Source organism: Lissotriton vulgaris, chromosome 7 (assembly GCF_964263255.1).
Source record: "Lissotriton vulgaris chromosome 7, aLisVul1.2, whole genome shotgun sequence".
NCBI classification, from domain to species: Eukaryota; Metazoa; Chordata; class Amphibia; order Caudata; family Salamandridae; genus Lissotriton; species Lissotriton vulgaris.
In genome coordinates this window covers 203,703,155-203,720,389 of record NC_141695.1, presented here as the reverse complement: position 1 = coordinate 203,720,389, position 17,235 = coordinate 203,703,155, and the positions used below count along the sequence as shown (strand labels likewise).

Sequence of the window (17,235 nt, the reverse complement as noted above, 5' to 3'; positions counted from 1 at the left end):
TCAGCATCTTGATCTGTCATCTCATCTGTATTGGAAGCCAGTCTAGCTTTTTGAGGTGCAGGGTGATGTGAGTCCATCTGGCGAGGTCAAGGATGAGTCTTCCTACTGCATTTTTAAGTCTTTTTGGAATGCGTTTTGTAATTCCTATGTAAAGAGTGTTATCATAGCCAAGCCTGCTGGTGACGGTCCTTCTAGAGTTGATTGGGAGCCACCTGAAGATCTGAAGGAGCATGCGTAGGGTGTGGAAGCAGGCAGACAAGACTGCGTTTGTCCTGTTTCTGTATAGATAACTTGCTGTCCAAGATGATGCCGAGGTTGTGGGCATGGCCAGTTGGGGCGGAGGAAGGGCAGAGTTCAGCAGGCTGCCAAGTGTTGGTCCATGGAATTGTCGGTCCATGCCGAAGTGTTGTTTCCAAAGATCAGGACTTCTGTCTTCTCCGAGTTGCGCTTGAGACCTTTGTATTTAATCCAGTCGCCAATATTCAGCATGCATCTATGGCAGTTGGTTCTGATGGTTGAGGGTTCTTGATACAGCGAAAGGATGAGCTGGGTGTTGTTGGCATAAGAGATGATGTTGAGTCCAAGTTATCAGATGGTGTTGGCCAGAGGGGTAATGTACATGTTGAAAAGGGTGGGGCTGAGGGTCGATCCTTGTGGGATGCCGCAAATGGTCTCTTTGGGTTCCGAGGTGATTGGTGGGAGACAGGTTCTCTGGGCTCTTCTGGTGAATCATGAAGCGATCCTTTGGAGAGTGCCTCCCTGGATTCCGATTTGGTGAAGTCTGTTGATCAAGAGGTGGTGGGAGACAGTGTTGAAGGCAGCTGACAGGTCCAGGAAAATGAAAGCTGCTGTTTCGCTCCTGGGCAGGAAGGCCCTGATGTCATTGTTGGCTGCTATCAGGGCTGTCTTGGTGCTGTGGTTGGCTAGGAATCCGGATTGAGAAGCGTCCATGAGGTTGTGGTGATTCAAATGCTTGGGAGTTGCTGGTTGATTGCCTTTTTAAGAACCTTCACTGGAAAGGGGAGCAGGGAGATGGGTTGGTAGTTTATCAGATCTGCTGGGTTAGCAGATGGTTTCTTCAATAGGGGCCCCATTTCAGCGTGTTTCAAGTCCTTAGGGGAGGAGGCCGTTGTGATGGAGGTGTTCAGAACCTTCTTGAGCTCATCTCCAATCGACTTGCTACCGAGGTTGAAGATGTGGTGGGGACATGGCTCATGATGGAGACTGTGGCTTGAGTTGTAAGAGGGTCCCAATGGTTGAGCAGGTATTCATGAGTGAGTAGGCTGATACTGCCGGCAGCGGGAGCTGGGCTTTGAAGTTCTTGTAGATGGCTGAGCTCTTTTGGTGGAAGAAGTATGCCAGGGTGTCACACAGTTCTTGTGAGGGGGTGATGTTGTTCCCGGTGGCTGCAGGGTTGTGCTGGCTTCTATGAGATCTGATAGAGCGTTCTTCTTTGTTTCTCTCAGGAGGCAGCAGTACTGGTTGAGTGCTGTTTTGAGGGTGGTATGGTCTTTTGTCTTTCCCACTAGTAAGCCACTTTCTTTCTAGTTGCCAGCAGTTGCATTTGGAGGATTTCATTTCAGCGGAAAACCAACTGGCTCATCAGTTGTTAATTACGGTCTGGCTGCCATTGGCATGCATGACTGTGTTGGTGCATTCCTTGATTCACTGGGAGAAGATCTTAGCAGCTCATTCTGGGTCGGGTGATGTGTCTGGGAAGTGGGAGTTGAGAGCGTTGTTACACTGGTCTTCTGATACCTTTTTCCAGTTTCTGTATGTGGAGCTGGGGGTATGGTACCAGAGTTGTCAGATCCTGAGATGGTGAAGTGGACCCTATAGCGGTCGGTCCATGTAAGCCGTTATAAGTGGTTGGACTTGACTCTGTTGCTGGATGTAAAAATGAGGTTGAGTGTGTGTCCTGGGATGTGGGTGAGATCAGTTACAAACTGTTGGAGGCCGATGTTGATCATGCTTTCCAGGAGGTCAGTTATGTTGGTGTCATCAGGGTCATCCAGGTGGAAGTTATGGTCTCCCAGAAAGATGCAGTGCTCACAGTCGATGGTGATCAGTCAGGGATGATATTGCATAAGCAGTGGTCTCGGTCCCGGTGGTCTGTATGCGAAGATGCCACTGACTGTGCTTTTTCCATCAATGTGAAGTTGGAAATTAAGATGCTCCAGTACCAGGGTTGGGTCACCTGAGGAGGTTGTGCAGTTGATGGTGTCCTTGCAAATGCGTGTTTGTTAATTCAGTCCTGGTGTGTTATCTTCTATCCTTCTGGTGTACCGTTGGCGATGTCTGGCGCGGAGACTTAGTTCAGCCAGGTCTCTGTGAGGAAGATGATGTCTGGGGTGAGGGATGAGATCATGTCCCAGATCTCTGTGGCGTGTTTGCAGAGTGATCTACGTGAAGTAGAATGCACACGAATTGTGCCATGGTGGTCTCAATTGAAGTGGTGGGTGCAATCATGCTTGCGTTGTTGTCAACATTGTTGGTTGATTCAGTGTTGTAGGGGAACTATCCTCTAATGGTGCGTGGAGATGTGTTGCAGCAGTTGTTGCTGTTGTCGATGAAACTGGGGCTACAGGGCTTGTAGGTCTGCGTTGGTGTACCTGCGCCCGTGGAAGAACCAAGGGTCCTGGCACTTGGCTTCGTCCAAGCGCAATGAGCACTGACAGGCTTGTCTTTGGCATGCCGGCAGCACGCCTGCTGTATGCTTCCGCTGTGTGGCTGCACTGCAGCCTCCATTAAGTAGATCCTAGGAGAAGTGATGGGCACTGGGAGGTGGTGGGCGGTTCTAGGCGGGTGGAGGGAAAATGGGCAGCACGCAGGAGCGGCAAATGAGGAAAAAACAAAGAGAAGCAGTGAAAAACGAAGGAAAAGTAGTAGAAAGCACTCAGAAAAATGGGGAAAGGAAGAAGAAAGCAGTCAAAAAGTACGCAAAAGCAGCAGAAACCACTTATGAAAACGGAGAGAGGAAGCAGAAAGCAGTAAAAGACAAGACCAAATCAGAAGAAAGCAGTCAGAAAAGGGGGAGGAAGCAGAGGGGTGTAGCAGCATAGGAGAACAGAGCCTGGGACCTGCTCAATGGGGTTGCGCTGCAGCCTCCGTTAGGTTGGTCTTGGGAGGAGAGAAGCAGGGAAAAGCAGGAGAAAACACTCAGAAAAAATGGGGTGTGAAAGGAAAGACAAAGCATTGGTAAATGAGGCAAAAGCAGGAGAAAGCATTTTGAAAAATGGGGGAAAGAAAGGAGAAAGCAGTAAAAAATGAGGCAAAAGCAGGAGAAAGCACACAGAAAATGGGGAGGAAGTAACATAAAGCAACAACATCAAAGATGTAATTTTAAGTAAGACAGACGTACTGGCTTAATCAAAGGGACAGAAATCTAAAGGCAGGGCTATTGGCTTTATCAGGGAATCAGCAAATCGATGTATATAAAGCAATCCTATTGGCTTTGTCTTTGCATCACTACAATAATTTATCAATAACTCCAATCCAATTTATTTCCATATACATGGCTAGGATTAATACTAATCCCTATCACTAAATATTTTTAAATAAAGCCTCTTTATCCAAAACAACAATAAACATGTGTTGAGTATTTATTATACTCTTCGGGCCACAGAGTCAATCACAAGGAATCATCTCACTCCAACTGAAAAATATACAGATCCAGTTCAGAGTACTTTAAAGACATATGGTAAGCTTTCCTTAGATAATGTATTCAGTGACCCATGACACTTACTGCAACATTTTTTTAAAGGTTCCTATGGGGCTGCTGAGCTCGTGGAAGTCCCTTACAACATTTAAAAAAAATTGTTAATTCTACCTCTTCGCCTTCTATGGGCACCACGTGAATGTATTAATAACTATAAATAGCCCTCACAGGACATTATGGAATATGAAATAGTGAATATGAAATGAGCAGCTGTTATTTTCACTTCATATTCTGTCGTGTTCTAATATAGGACCCGGATCAATACTGTGACCTTATGCCCCCATACGGCTATAATCCATTCATACCCCTATAATGGCATAAACGATCAGAGCCATATTTCAGCCATATTTCAGAAACCCGCCTCTGCAGCTCATTAAATTAAATGACACAGCAGAAGCCACTATCTAAGATTCCTAGATTACACTCCGAGTTCTTCAACAAGATAAAACCCAGCAACCTGGGAAAGCCCCACTTGCTATGATTTGATTAGTAATAAGAACTCTAATGAGCACGGAAAGGACGATCACTTCCTAGTAACATCTTTATTGACGTCTTATGTCCAAAAACTTACGTCAAACAAGGCACCTTTCAGGTATAAATATTACCAACGTTGCCTTAAGCAAGCGCGATACCGATAATGATGGTGTGGTGAATACAGGAGCAGAACAGCTGTCCCTTGCAGAGCCCAGCAGATGCAAGCAGCCCACGGACGCTGCCCCTCCTCCTCCTTGACGCTGTCTTTTCTCCTGCCGAGAAAATCCAGCTCCGTCGTTTCCAGCCTACTCTTGCGAGTGACTGGGATATCGAGCCCTGAAAGGAGATACAAGACCTCCAACATTCTATTCCAGAGGTATGGTGTTGACTAAACCCTTAGAGAGAATTCTTGAAGCAAACCTTGGCAAAACCAACTTAACTTAAACTGCTACTTACTTACTCCCTCCCAAGTATTAGGCTTAGGTCAGGTACACTGGGGTAGGCGTAGTTAGAAGCACCAGTTGAGTACGTTAGCTAAATGTATATATGAATGTATATATTTTATTCATTTTAACCATTGTATGGCTAAGAAACCATATCAATGCTTTTACAGTATTATTTCCCAATCCTCATTTTACTGTACGCACTTTTTATAATAACGAGTCTTGCAATTGTGGCAATTCATTTCTCTTGCATGAGAAGAAAAACTGTTCAATAAATAATACCTTTTATTGAAAACGCCCGTCTCTCTATTCTCTGCATCTTGGTGAAAGTAATCTGCACAACTGACTGAGTAAAATAACTGTCTATTGTTTCACACAACTCTAGAGATTGACTCTTATTCTAAGGAGCAAAGTTGTCATGTTTATGCGGTTGTTGGAAAACAGAATCCCTTCTTGTCTGTGCCAGGGAAGCTGATCACTTCCTATTCAGTCAAGAAAGTTTCCAGTGACCTCTGAGCTAGTTGGTAACAAACCCAATTAAGTTTAGCATAGTCAGTAGAGACCTGGAAGACTGCACTTCTACGTCTAAACTGCTGTTTATGTCATTCCAATGCGCAGGGCCTATAGGGAAAATAGGAACTACACTACAATTCGTGGCAGTTTTTCTATTTTAGGTTGAGCTAGACATTACAGCTGTCTCTTTGAGACCTGCTGTAATTGGTCTGTGGGCATCAAGTCCATCCCCGTTCTTGCCATTGCTTTTCATTTTCTGTGTCAGTGTGCTTCAAAAATCCCTGCTTGCCAGTGGTCAGTCTGTCCCTCCTTTCTCTCTTCTGTTGTGAGACTTACAGCTAGATTCATCAAAGAGCCCCTTGCCCTATATAAAAAATATAATTGCCAAGGCCCCGGGGGATGGTATCCCCAGAGTATAAGATAACTTGCTGGGCGAGGGCCACAATTGCCCTTTACCCTTATAAAAAAAGTTTTTACGGAGACCCCAGTGGATAGGGTCCGTATACCACTAAAACTCCCCCTTTCCTTTTTTGCATGGCGGGGTACTCACCATGATTTAGGTCTGGCATTAGTGTGCATGTGCTGTCTGTGATCCTGCCTGCTACTTGCAATTGATTCACTCCTGTGTCACTTTTATTTCATGTCTCCTTATTGATACATCACACCCAGTTTTAGGCAAAGAACACCAGCCAACTACAGTTTCCTTACAGTTGTAAGTGTTATGTGTTTTTTGGGGACTACTTGTTTTTGTTTAAATAATTTCATGTTAGTGTTCATTGCGCTGTTCGTTCCTTGCGCTGTTTATTTTTTCACTGTGGCCGACGCTTTACCGGCGACCACATTCATAACTCTTATGTGTTTCAGCACTGTGCTTTGTATTTAGCACAGCAGCCGTTTTTGTTTATTTATTTAGTTTTGCACATTAATTGTATGTATTCGCGCACCGCGCTTTACATTTAGCACGGCGGCCGATTTTAGTATTTTTTTACATGCGCACATAACTTGGATGTATTTGGGAGCCGCCCTTTCTTTTAGCACAGCACCCACTTTAATGCCTGCTTCATGGACTGCCATGAACATACGTTGTTATGTAGACGGGCACCATGCTTTCTTTACCGTGGTGCCCATTTTTATGTCTAAGTCAGGTCATCTATCAACTGGTTTTCCAAACTGCGGCTGCTGTATGCTGCCAACCCGCACTGTAACGCTGTGATACCTTCAGGTCGAGTTCCACATACTTCTATTTATTGTACTACAATTTCCTTCTCCTCTACCCACTCCACTTTTCTCCTCTCTCCTACACTGTTCACTCCCCCACTCTTTCGTCTGTTGCTCCCAACTTCCTTCCTCAGTTTTTGGGCTTTTATTTAATTATTTGTTAAAAGGGGGTGGTTTTACAATTTTGTAGGTTTAACTGGTGGCTGCCGATTACTGTTGGTCCGCTCCGTAGCACTCTCATACCTTTGTGTCGAGTTTGCGATATATAAAACTGCGAGGAAAAAAAGCATTTACAATGCAATAGATCTCACATTACTTAATGTTTGAGCTATTGGTGTTGCGTTATCATTAGCAACCTCACTAGCTCAAACATTTGCCAATGCCAGAGCTATCGCATTGCAAATGCTTGTTTGAATTTTACCACTGAAAAGTGGTACTACTGTGGTAACACGGTGATACCATTTAAAACAAACTGGTTTTTGGCAGGGGAAGCTCCTCCATGTAGGCGGAGGAGTGTTGCCCCACTAAAAATTGCTCCCAGAGATAGAAAAATAAAATGCTAATAAAGTTAATTTATTACCATTTTTTTTCAAAACCCTGAGCAGCAGAATGCAGTGATGGGCAGGACACTTTAAGTTTAAAGTGCACATGTCTTTTTGACCAGCCACATGTTCATTTTAAACCTCACTAACCCAGCTGTCTTAGCTGAGAAACTATAGGGCTGGAGCGCCAAAGGAAACCATTCTCTCCAATTCTGGCACTGCTTTCATGCTGCATGAGAGCAGCGCCAGGATTGGTTAGTGTCGTTTCCTTGGTCCTGCTGGAGCCTGTCTGGAGATGACAGAAGCAGAGAGGAAGTCGCGCCAGTAAGGATAGTGGAATTCATTTTTTTGTACTTTTATTTTGTCCCCCTGGCCCACCACCCTCCCTACTTGCCTGCTGCCCCTATTTCTGGGCCTGGGTGGATCAAGAGGACTGCAGGGGTCCTCCACCACAAGGCCTAGGGGGTCAGGGTATCTCAACCCTCGCAAATGTATATGTTTTTCTAATTGTATTTTATTTTCAGGACTCGGGGACATCTTTGCGGAGATGAGGCAGCCAATCAAATCCAATCCTTTACGACCCCCTTTTTTTGGCTCTCTCTTGACTGATCACGCTGAAAGATTGCAGGATGGAGTTGAGTCGGGTTAAGCTTTTTTTGTGGAACGTTTCATGAATACTAACCAACCAAAAATGTGATGCAAACACAATTGTAATGTAATGGCAATTATAAATTATAGCAACACTAACTGTCTAATACACTGAGTGTCCTTCAGATCATACTTCTTCACCATGGGTTTAATTCTGTTTAAACATTTACATATTACTTTATCTGATCAGAAGGCTGGGAGGTGCCATAGTTCATCATCCATCTACGAACCCTCAAAATCCATGAATGCCTGGTGCGACTGTATATGGTCATTATTTTGTGAAGATTTTGCAGCCAATCATTTATATACTAACACAATATTCTGCTCGCTTAATATGTCGCTGCTCACTTACATAAAGATAGACAATGTATACATAAAATAGACAATTTCAAAGAACCTTCGCCTGTGCCTTTGCAGATCTTGTGGGCACTTCACAGGGAAGGTACTATTGGCTTGTTTCAGGCTATTTGTAATGTAGACAGCAGCATGTACCCTCCTCTTTGGGGAGATAAACCCCAAGGAATTCTTGAACTACATTTCTCATGTGCATCTAATGTCGTTTGGTTATATTTCAGATTCGCCAAAGCTTGTTGAAGTTTCCCTGGAAGGACACTCTCCAACCATCAAGGAAGGCGAGAGCCTGGCTCTACAGTGCCTTGTGAACAGCAGCAACCCACCTGTCAAGGATTATAAATGGTTCAAGGAAGGTGAAACACGACATAAGCAAGTAGGAAGGCTTTTCAGCATCAAACTCGTTTCTGCAAAGGATTCTGGGAAATATTTCTGCGAAGCTGCTAATTCTTTTGGCAAAACAAAGTCCTCATCAGTGAAGATAGATGTCCTATGTGAGTATTCTCCCCAAAATTAAATCGGGAAATTCTACTTTCCCACTTTTATAAAGATATCACTTGGTAAACATACATTTATGAGATACTGAACATTTTTTAGAATATTACATGTGAGATCAAAGGTTTTGATTTTACAGTTGGTCACACCGCGAGAAAAGAAATAAGTTAAAAAATTTCAAATTACCAAACAATTCAAATACTTACCTCAAAATACAGAGTCAGAGATTATGTCTTTATAAAAAGGGAAATAATTGAAAAGAAAAGCATCTATGTATAATGTCCAATGTGAGTATTCTCCCGAAAATCAGTCGGGAAAATGTACTTTCCCACTTTTAGAAAGGTATCACTTGGTAAACATGCATTTATGAGATACTGAACATTTTTTAGAATATTACATGTGACATCAAAGGTTTTGATTTTACAGTTGGTCACACCGCGAGAAAAGAAATAAGTTAAAAAATTTCAAATTACCAAACAATTCAAATACTCACCTCAAAATACAGAATCAGAGATTATGTCTTTATAAAAAGTGATATAATTGAAAAGAAAAGCATCTATGTATAATGTCTCGAGACAGACCTACTTCTTGAATGAAAATTAAGGTAATGCATTCATAACATTAGATTTAAAACTCGCTGAATATCTTTTAAGTTGTAAATTCTCAGGAAACAAATTAGATGACATTTAGGGCACTTAGGACGTCAACTACAAGAAGCTGATGTAAGGAATGCTTGAATAAATCTCGGGCGCTGACTAACAGGCCACTTCAGACAGAGGCCCTCCTTATTCAAATAAGTACTGACCCTGATACTCACGGGACAGATGAGCCCTCCTCCTCAAGCAACACAAGACAGGTCCCATTTTCTGTTTCCTGTGTGCGACACCCCAAGTGCTACTGGTCTGGCCAGACATGCGTCCCTTGTTCACTGTGCCATAGGAACCAAATTGCACCCAACTGAATATGCTCCAATAGGCCAAAACCAGTTAGGACTGCTTGTGCTTCAGTACAGAGGAAGCCTGGCGGGCCAGTTCAGGTTGGACTGTTCCTGTTGGAACATGAAAAAGTCTGCTTTGCATGTGATTGGTGTCTGGGGTTGAATGGTGGGCAATAAAATGATAGAATGGAATGTGGCTGAGTATTACCTGTGACTGATGTTAATTCAAGCATTCCTGCCATAAACGTTATTGTTTTCCTCAGTGTAACGCCCTAAGTGGAGCCGGTATGCTCTGTCGTAGGTTCACTGCTTACTGTGGCACTCAAACTAACCTGCAGTACTAATTAAGGGGATTGATTCAGTTAAGGAATGGCCAGAGGCTGGAATCCAAATACATATGTGCAAAAAACAAATTGCCTCTGACACCATAAATTAAACAGAGATGTATCTTCCCATACAATTTTATAATTAACGTTGGGATATAAGCATTTATATTTTTCTCATGTTTCTTATTCAAATTGCAAAACAAACATACCCACCATTGGGCAAGCTAAACCCATACTTACTAATTCTTATCAATATGTACAATTGAGCATTGAAAAATTCTTTGTTTCCAAGGAACAATGTGTCCAACAATTATATACAGTGAAACAACTTAAATATATAGTGCTTTGTACATTCAAAAAAGTGCATCAAACAAACACAAATTCTTCAAGAGTACATATCCAAAGAACAGTCCTATTGACTTCTAGACATGGGCAAGGGAAGATTGCTATGTTCTACTGTCCTCAAGCTCATACTACTTTTTCAGCCAGGGAAGAGGTCCGTAAGGATTCTTAGGACACGAGAGTAGACCCTGGATTAGGGGCTGGTTTTAATCCAATTTTGGGACCTGATTTCCATACGGTAATTAAAGTATTCATTAGCATTTCTGTGACGTCTGCTGGAGACCAAAGAGATTTGGCGGGATTCTATGCGTACAAAGATCACCAGTACAATTGATACAAATTCTTACATACAAATTGTTTTTCATATATCGACATACTGGGGTAATATACGGGCAACCTGGTCAGTATTGACTCTATTGGCAAGAGTTATGTCATGTTTGTTTCATTCTTTTGTTGTCTGCACATTTTGATTGGCTCACCTTAAGAAACACTACTAGTTCGATACTTCCACACCTGCGATATTTCAATTCCTTAAATGTAGGAGGCTCCCAAGGGCAATCATTGACCTTCTTCAATCTAAAAGTGTAATACCATATTCTATTAGTAATAGATATTGTTCATCCATTAGAAGTCTTCCATCTCCCCGACTTCTTATTACTGAGAAGCGTTGCCTTTCATTAGAGGGTTCTCCTCAGTGGAAACCCATTACTTATTAGGTTACGCAATTTCTTGTTCTCTAGCCACACGATTAGTTGATCTAGAAAACAAAAGATCATGTGCCGTAGTATATTAATTCTAGCCACTCCCATTATGTCACTGCGGATTTCTTATTAGGTTATTCAGTCCCAAGGTAAATAGATGTACCTGTAGGCAAACCATCCGATTCTCTCAACACCCAATATAAGTATGAGAGGGAGCATGCCTGGAGCCGCAGAGCGGGTGAATGGATGGATCTGGTGGTATTTTGGGCCAGATTCATCGATGATATTTTGCTAATATGGAGAGGCACTTCAGATGAACTTGGTTTGATTCCGCACGTACAAAGGCCCACATGAAACTTAAACACGGTCTGCACACGGTTCCTCGTGATTCCCTATTGGTTAAGGAGTCGAGGAAAATCTACTATGAGGCACTGAAAAAAAGGAAAGCAGCTAATAAAAGGGGTGCGTGGGAGACACTATGTGAGGCCTCAGAGAGTAGTGATATAACTGCTTTCTGGAAAGCAGTAAAGGCCCCATTCTTCTGATTATACTAAAGCACGCATTGAAATCGCGATCTCAGAGGAGGAATGGGTAAACCATTTCGCCCAACTGTATAACACCCTGAATATGGTGCAACAAACTCCACTTTCAAGTATGGGGGAATTGAGGGTTAAAGGTATGAAACTAGACGTCACCCTGGAAGAGGTAACTGCGAGCATTAAAGAAACACGGGGAGACAAAGCTCCGGGCCCAGACGGAATACCATCTGATCTGTTTAAAAGTAACATCGAGTTGTGGGGCCCTATTCTAGTCCAACTATTTAATGCCTCCACCAAGATGAGTTTGATCCCCTCGTGGTTTACTTCTGTTGTTGTGCCCATATTTAAGAAGGGAGATAGGCAACAATGTACGTGCTACCGACCAATCTCCTTACTGGATTCTTCCATGAAAATCCTTGGGAGAATTTTTTAAGTAGATTACATAGTTGGGCGGAAGATAACGCTGTTATCAGCAACCTCCAGTACGGGTTCCAAAAAGGGGTTGGAACAATAGATCAAGGGTTAAATCTATTCATTTTGCAACAAAAATACACTAGGGCCAGGAGGGAGAGAATTTACTTTGTATTCATTGACTTAACGTCAGCGTTTGACTGTGTTTCACACAGTAAACTATAGTTGATTTTAGAAAATCTGGGAGTGGAAGAAAAAATTATTTATTTCCTTACAGAACTATATTCAGGTGCCACTGCAACTGTACGATATGGTAGAAATGGAGAATGTACAAGATCACTTGACATAGGGCGCGGGGGACGCCAGGGGTGCGTTCTTGCCCCTTTCTTATTCTTACTTTATGTAAATGACCTTGAAAAAAGTCTATTGCAAGCGTCCAGGGACATACCTATGGTAGCTAAAAGACCGATCCCTGGGCTTCTTTATGGAGATGATGCGGTCATTATGGCGCAAACGCCCCTTGCCCTTCAACGTCTGATAACATCACGTCGGAACATCTCCGGACGATACTTGATGCCGGTCAAAGTGCTGTGCTGATCCTATTGGACCTCAGCGCTGCCTTTGACACGGTATCTCATAACATTCTGTTAAATCGTCTGGCTACTGTGGGAATCTCAGGCCTTGCCTTGGAATGGTTCTGTTCCTTCCTGAAAGACAGAACTTTCCGGGTTTCAGCTCCTCCATTCCTCTCCCAGTCCCATTTCATCGACAGGGAGTTCCTCAGGGCTCTGCACTCAGCCAATCCCTTTTCAACCTATATGTGCAACCACTTGCCGTAGTAGCCAGAGAATGTGACCTCACGCTAGTGTCATAGGCCGATGACACGCAGCTGGCCATCACTCTCACCGAGGGTCCCTCTACCTCTGCCACAAGGTTCAGAGATGGTCTGGCTGCTGTGGCCCAGTGGATGACAGACAATTGCCTGCAGCTGAATGCAGGAAAGACGGAGGTGCTGCTCCTTGGAAAGAATACTAGCCACTGGAACCAGCACTTGTGGCCTTCGTCGCTGGGCACCATTCCTCCCCCCAAATCCCTGGTCAAAAACCTTGGCGTCTGGATGGACTCATCACTAAACTTCCAGACCCATACAAAAAAGGTAGCGGCCACCTGTGTGGGCCTATTAAGGAGCCTCAAACCTATACTCGGCTTCTTTGACTCCAAGGTTCGCCAAATGATTGTCCAAGCCACTATTCTCTCCCGCTTGGACTACGCCAATGTCTTACTTCTGGGGGCCAACGAAGCGGAGATAGCACGACTGCAACACGTGCAGAATACCACGGCAAGAACCTTGGTCGGCCTTCCCAACAGATGTTCAGCCAAAGCCACAATTCGAAGGCTACACTGGCTACCCATCGAATCCCGAATCCAGTTTAAAACTCTCACTATGATCTTTAAAATCCTTAAAACTGGACGCCCAGAACTTCTCCGGCCACTCCTTACACCTTATGTGCCACAGAGCAACTTTCTCTCTTTAGGCCAGCATCTGTTAACGGTCCCCCGTACAAAACTAGCCCGCACCGGTGGACGTTCATTCAGGGTGTTGGGAGCCAAACTTTGGAACACCCTGCCAATGGACATTCGCTCATTGGAAAATCTGTCCGCCTTCCGGAAAGCTGCTAAAACCTACCTATTCCCTTCCCCTTAGGCCTCCCAGATGTTTTCCTTCTGTCCTCCGTGGAGTCTCCGTGGTTCTTAGCGCCGGGACGCCTCTTTGCTGGGGCAGCTGTTTGCGCTTGACCAAATAATAACATAACATAACATAATACCTTCATGTCTAATTTAGATCTGAATATGAATTGTGGTTTAGGCATCAACAAAAGGAAAAAGATTATGTATATCAATGCTAGTCCTTTAGATTCCACCCCCACTTTATAAAAATGTAAATGTGTTTGTATTTATGTAGTGCCTTCTACCCTGAGGTCTCGTAGCGCTGTGTTCATACCGCTCTGGAACCCTTCCTGGCTTTCCTGTGAAATGTCCACTCCTGGGCACCACCAAGGTGAAATCCAAGCGTTGCTGGGCCCTTTGTGGAGATTAAGCAAGCTATTGCCCAGAGTCACATAGTGGGACCCATGATTAGACTAGGCACCGAGGCGAGAATGATCAGGTCCGGGGAAATTGTGTCCAAGAGCCGTCGAGGTAGGAATTGAACCCTGGTCCCAGGCCAGACCTGTGCATCAGGGTCTGCTGCTCTAACCATTGAGCCACGCTTCTCCACTTTCTATTTCTATTCTATGAATCCATAATGGCCTTAAAAATGTTGCTAAAAAGATGGGGAAAAAACCTACTGTTGAACTTTTAAAAATGTTTAATGCTACATGTATTTCAATTGCTGTCTATGGTGCTGGTTTATGGGGTTATGACAATGTAAAATCAATCCAGTGTGCTGAGAACATGTTCTTGAGATTCATCTTAGCTGTACCAGGGAGTGTCTCAAGTTATATTTGTCACATGGAACTCGGCCAACCGCATATCGAAGACACAATTAGGGCTCAGCCACTACTACCATGGCACAAGGTCTGGACTAATGAGGAAGGTGCATTAAACTGTGCCAATATAAAGGATGTGTTAAGTTCTGCACACGTGAGTAGAATAAAATGGTTTGCTTATGTAAAAGATCTCTTAGTGAAAATGGGCTGCCAGACTTATTTCGATGACCCATTTTCAATGGGTAATATTCCTAGGAAATCTTTGAAAAATCATTGTATGAGATACTTAAAAGAGAAAAGAGCAAGTGAGGAAATCAAGTAAAAGACTGTTTTAGCTCACCAATTGATTTTGTCACAGGATAAAATACAACCCTACCTAACTCTTCGCATGAGCGAACATGAGCGGTTCGTTCTAACACGCTTTAGGCTAAATATTGTTTTTCGAATTTTTAGTTTCCCCGTCATGAATACCTGGTTGTGTGCTTTAATTAAATGCCTGTGTGATGATTTATCAGAACAATCTGACATTCATATTTTATTCTTTTGTAAGTTTTATTCTTTACCCCGAAAAAGACTGATTGTTCCTATACTGAAGGAGATGGAGGTTAACCGTTGTCGCCCAGCTTTTTTAGAACTGCAGAAATTGGATGTCGTATTGACTGTGGCAACTATCTCTGAATTTTTTAACAATGTTTTTAGACTGCGTAAATCTATCCGTATTTGAGAATTTTATACTTACTATTGTAATGCAATTTGCTCTTTTAATATGAAAATTATGTGTACTTTTATATTTACTTGTTTTTAACATAATAAAGTTATGTAATGAATGAATGAAACTAGGACTTAACCTAAGATTTACATTTAAGAAGGATAATTGTTATAGATATTGTTATAGATTAATGAATATATAAAAAATACAATTTGGTTAAAATATACTAATATTCCTATCGAAAATACATTAATTTTAAAACATATATTACTAATCAACACATAATAAAGTAAAGTTTTCCTTAATTCAAAAAAGCATTTTACTATTCATATTTTTTCTGGGCTGCTCTGGCAGCCATGCTTTTCACTTTTTTCCCACCTCACCTAAAGAAAAACAGAATTAGGTACTTAAGAACTGGTAGAGAAGAGCTAGAAGTAGTTACAGGTGCCCATGACCTTCCCATAACATTGCTGACTGGATCAATTCTGGGAAAGTGAACATCAACTTCCCCTTCAAGGGAGCTATTAAGAAATGTCACGTTGCTCTTCATAATGGTCTTCAGATGCATTTAGACACAAAGGGCCTGATTATGATGTCGGTCGGCGTTGCTTCCAACAGATATCTTTGCGATTTTGAAACCGAGTGACCTCGGGTCGGTGGTCTGAAACTTCAATTTATGATGTGACTGCACATGGTGAGGTCACAAACTCCCATTTCCCTATGGCGGAAACATCCTTTACAACAAAACTTTTACAACGCAGTGCTTTTACAACGAAAGCCATTACAACGCATTGCGCTGGGGGGCGCTCTAGGATAGGGAATAGATTTAATTTACTATACAACACCTTCCCTACTATCCATGGGGACTGGAGTTGGAATAGTAAATTAAACTATTCACTATCCAGCACCCGAAAGCGCTATGCGTTGTAACAGCATGCGTTGTAACAGCATGCGTGGTAAAAGCATGCGTTGTATTGTCATACATTCCCCTATGGGAACTTGTGCAGCGGTTGGAAACCGGCTGCAGCACAAGCTCCCATACAGAAATGGGAGTTACTGTAAATCACTGCACCGTTTGGCAGGCACCTCAAGCGGGGGCACCATCATAAATCTACGTCACATGCAGGGCGTAACCTGAAGAAACCAATTTCTAGCTTTTTTCAAGGCTTGGGGGGTGATCTTGGCTTTTATTTCTGAAAAATGTTTGGTTATTTATTTATGTCTCCACATATAAAGTGACTCCAAACAAATGTGTCTGTGGATCGACTAGGATAATTTTTATTTCTCTTGTAGTGATTTTCCATCATGTCTGAAGTAAACTAATCAGAGAAAACAATTGCACTGTAAAACTCGCAATGACCAAGCAATATGCAGAGGGATTCTGCATCAACTAATTGTTGTCGTAGACCACAGAATCGCCTACATTTTTGTTATGAAAATTAAAACAATATTTCTTTTATTTTCAGTTGGTCCCAAAGAAGCAAGTGTGAAATTAAACGTGAATGGAGATATTAAGGAGCAAGACTATGTGACTTTATCCTGCACTGCTCGGTCTAACCCTCCAGTCACAACCTATCACTGGTACAAAGATGAGCGTTTCCTCTGCCAAACCACAGGAGTCCTGGAGTTCCAGAACATCAGTGATGATGATTCTGGGGAATATGAATGTCGGGTTTATCATCCTATGGGAAATGCCAGCTCCTACGGGAAGCGACTGAATGTGCTTTGTAAGTATGAATACCCATGGTATACAGTTATGGGACATAATTGACCTTAATGATAACACAACAATGCCTCTGCCAAAAACTCTCAGCCTTTGATTACTGATAGCTAGTTATGACGTTAGAGTGTACTAAGAATATAGCTCTATAGCGTTCTTGCAGTAGCAAATTGCATCACAGCCGGCCTGCAATTCATATATGGGCTGCAATTCAAAAACTCATGGAAATATATTGGATATTGGGACAGGGCTCTCTGTATTACAGGAAATCCACTAATACCAATTGTTGACTAAATCACAAGATCTCAAGTCACAAAAAACTTCCCTGATCTCTTAAAGGCACAGACAGCAGGATTTAAATATTGATTCCTTTATAGTGGACCTACTTTACCCTATATAAATGTAATCTTGGTGCTGCCCCACATAAACCAATGAAAAAACACTCACTTGAATTAGTTAAATGTTCTATAGCTTCCTTCCCCTATCCTCACATCTTCCCCTTCTTCACTCTGGTTATACTCCTTTTCACTACTCTCTTCTTTCATTCTTCAAAATGCACTTCCGTTCTTTTATTTTTTGTTTCTTTTCGTTTTTACTCTTCTAATATTGTTACTTTTAAATGAATTACGTATAGTTATTGTTTTCTATTTATATTTAGC

General features: G+C 42.6%; 1 protein-coding gene across 2 annotated transcripts in view; it reads left to right on the top strand.

Annotated features, from left to right (window-relative positions):
• LOC147701197 (B-cell receptor CD22-like) overlaps positions 1-17,235 on the top strand; it is a 339,266-nt gene that overhangs the window by 176,142 nt on the left and 145,889 nt on the right. For both annotated transcript variants that reach the window (XM_086929941.1, XM_086929942.1), the window contains exons 5-6: positions 8,132-8,401; positions 16,323-16,583. In XM_086929941.1, coding sequence (XP_086786067.1) covers positions 8,132-8,401; positions 16,323-16,583 — 531 coding nt within the window. The remainder of the gene's footprint in view (positions 1-8,131; positions 8,402-16,322; positions 16,584-17,235) is intronic.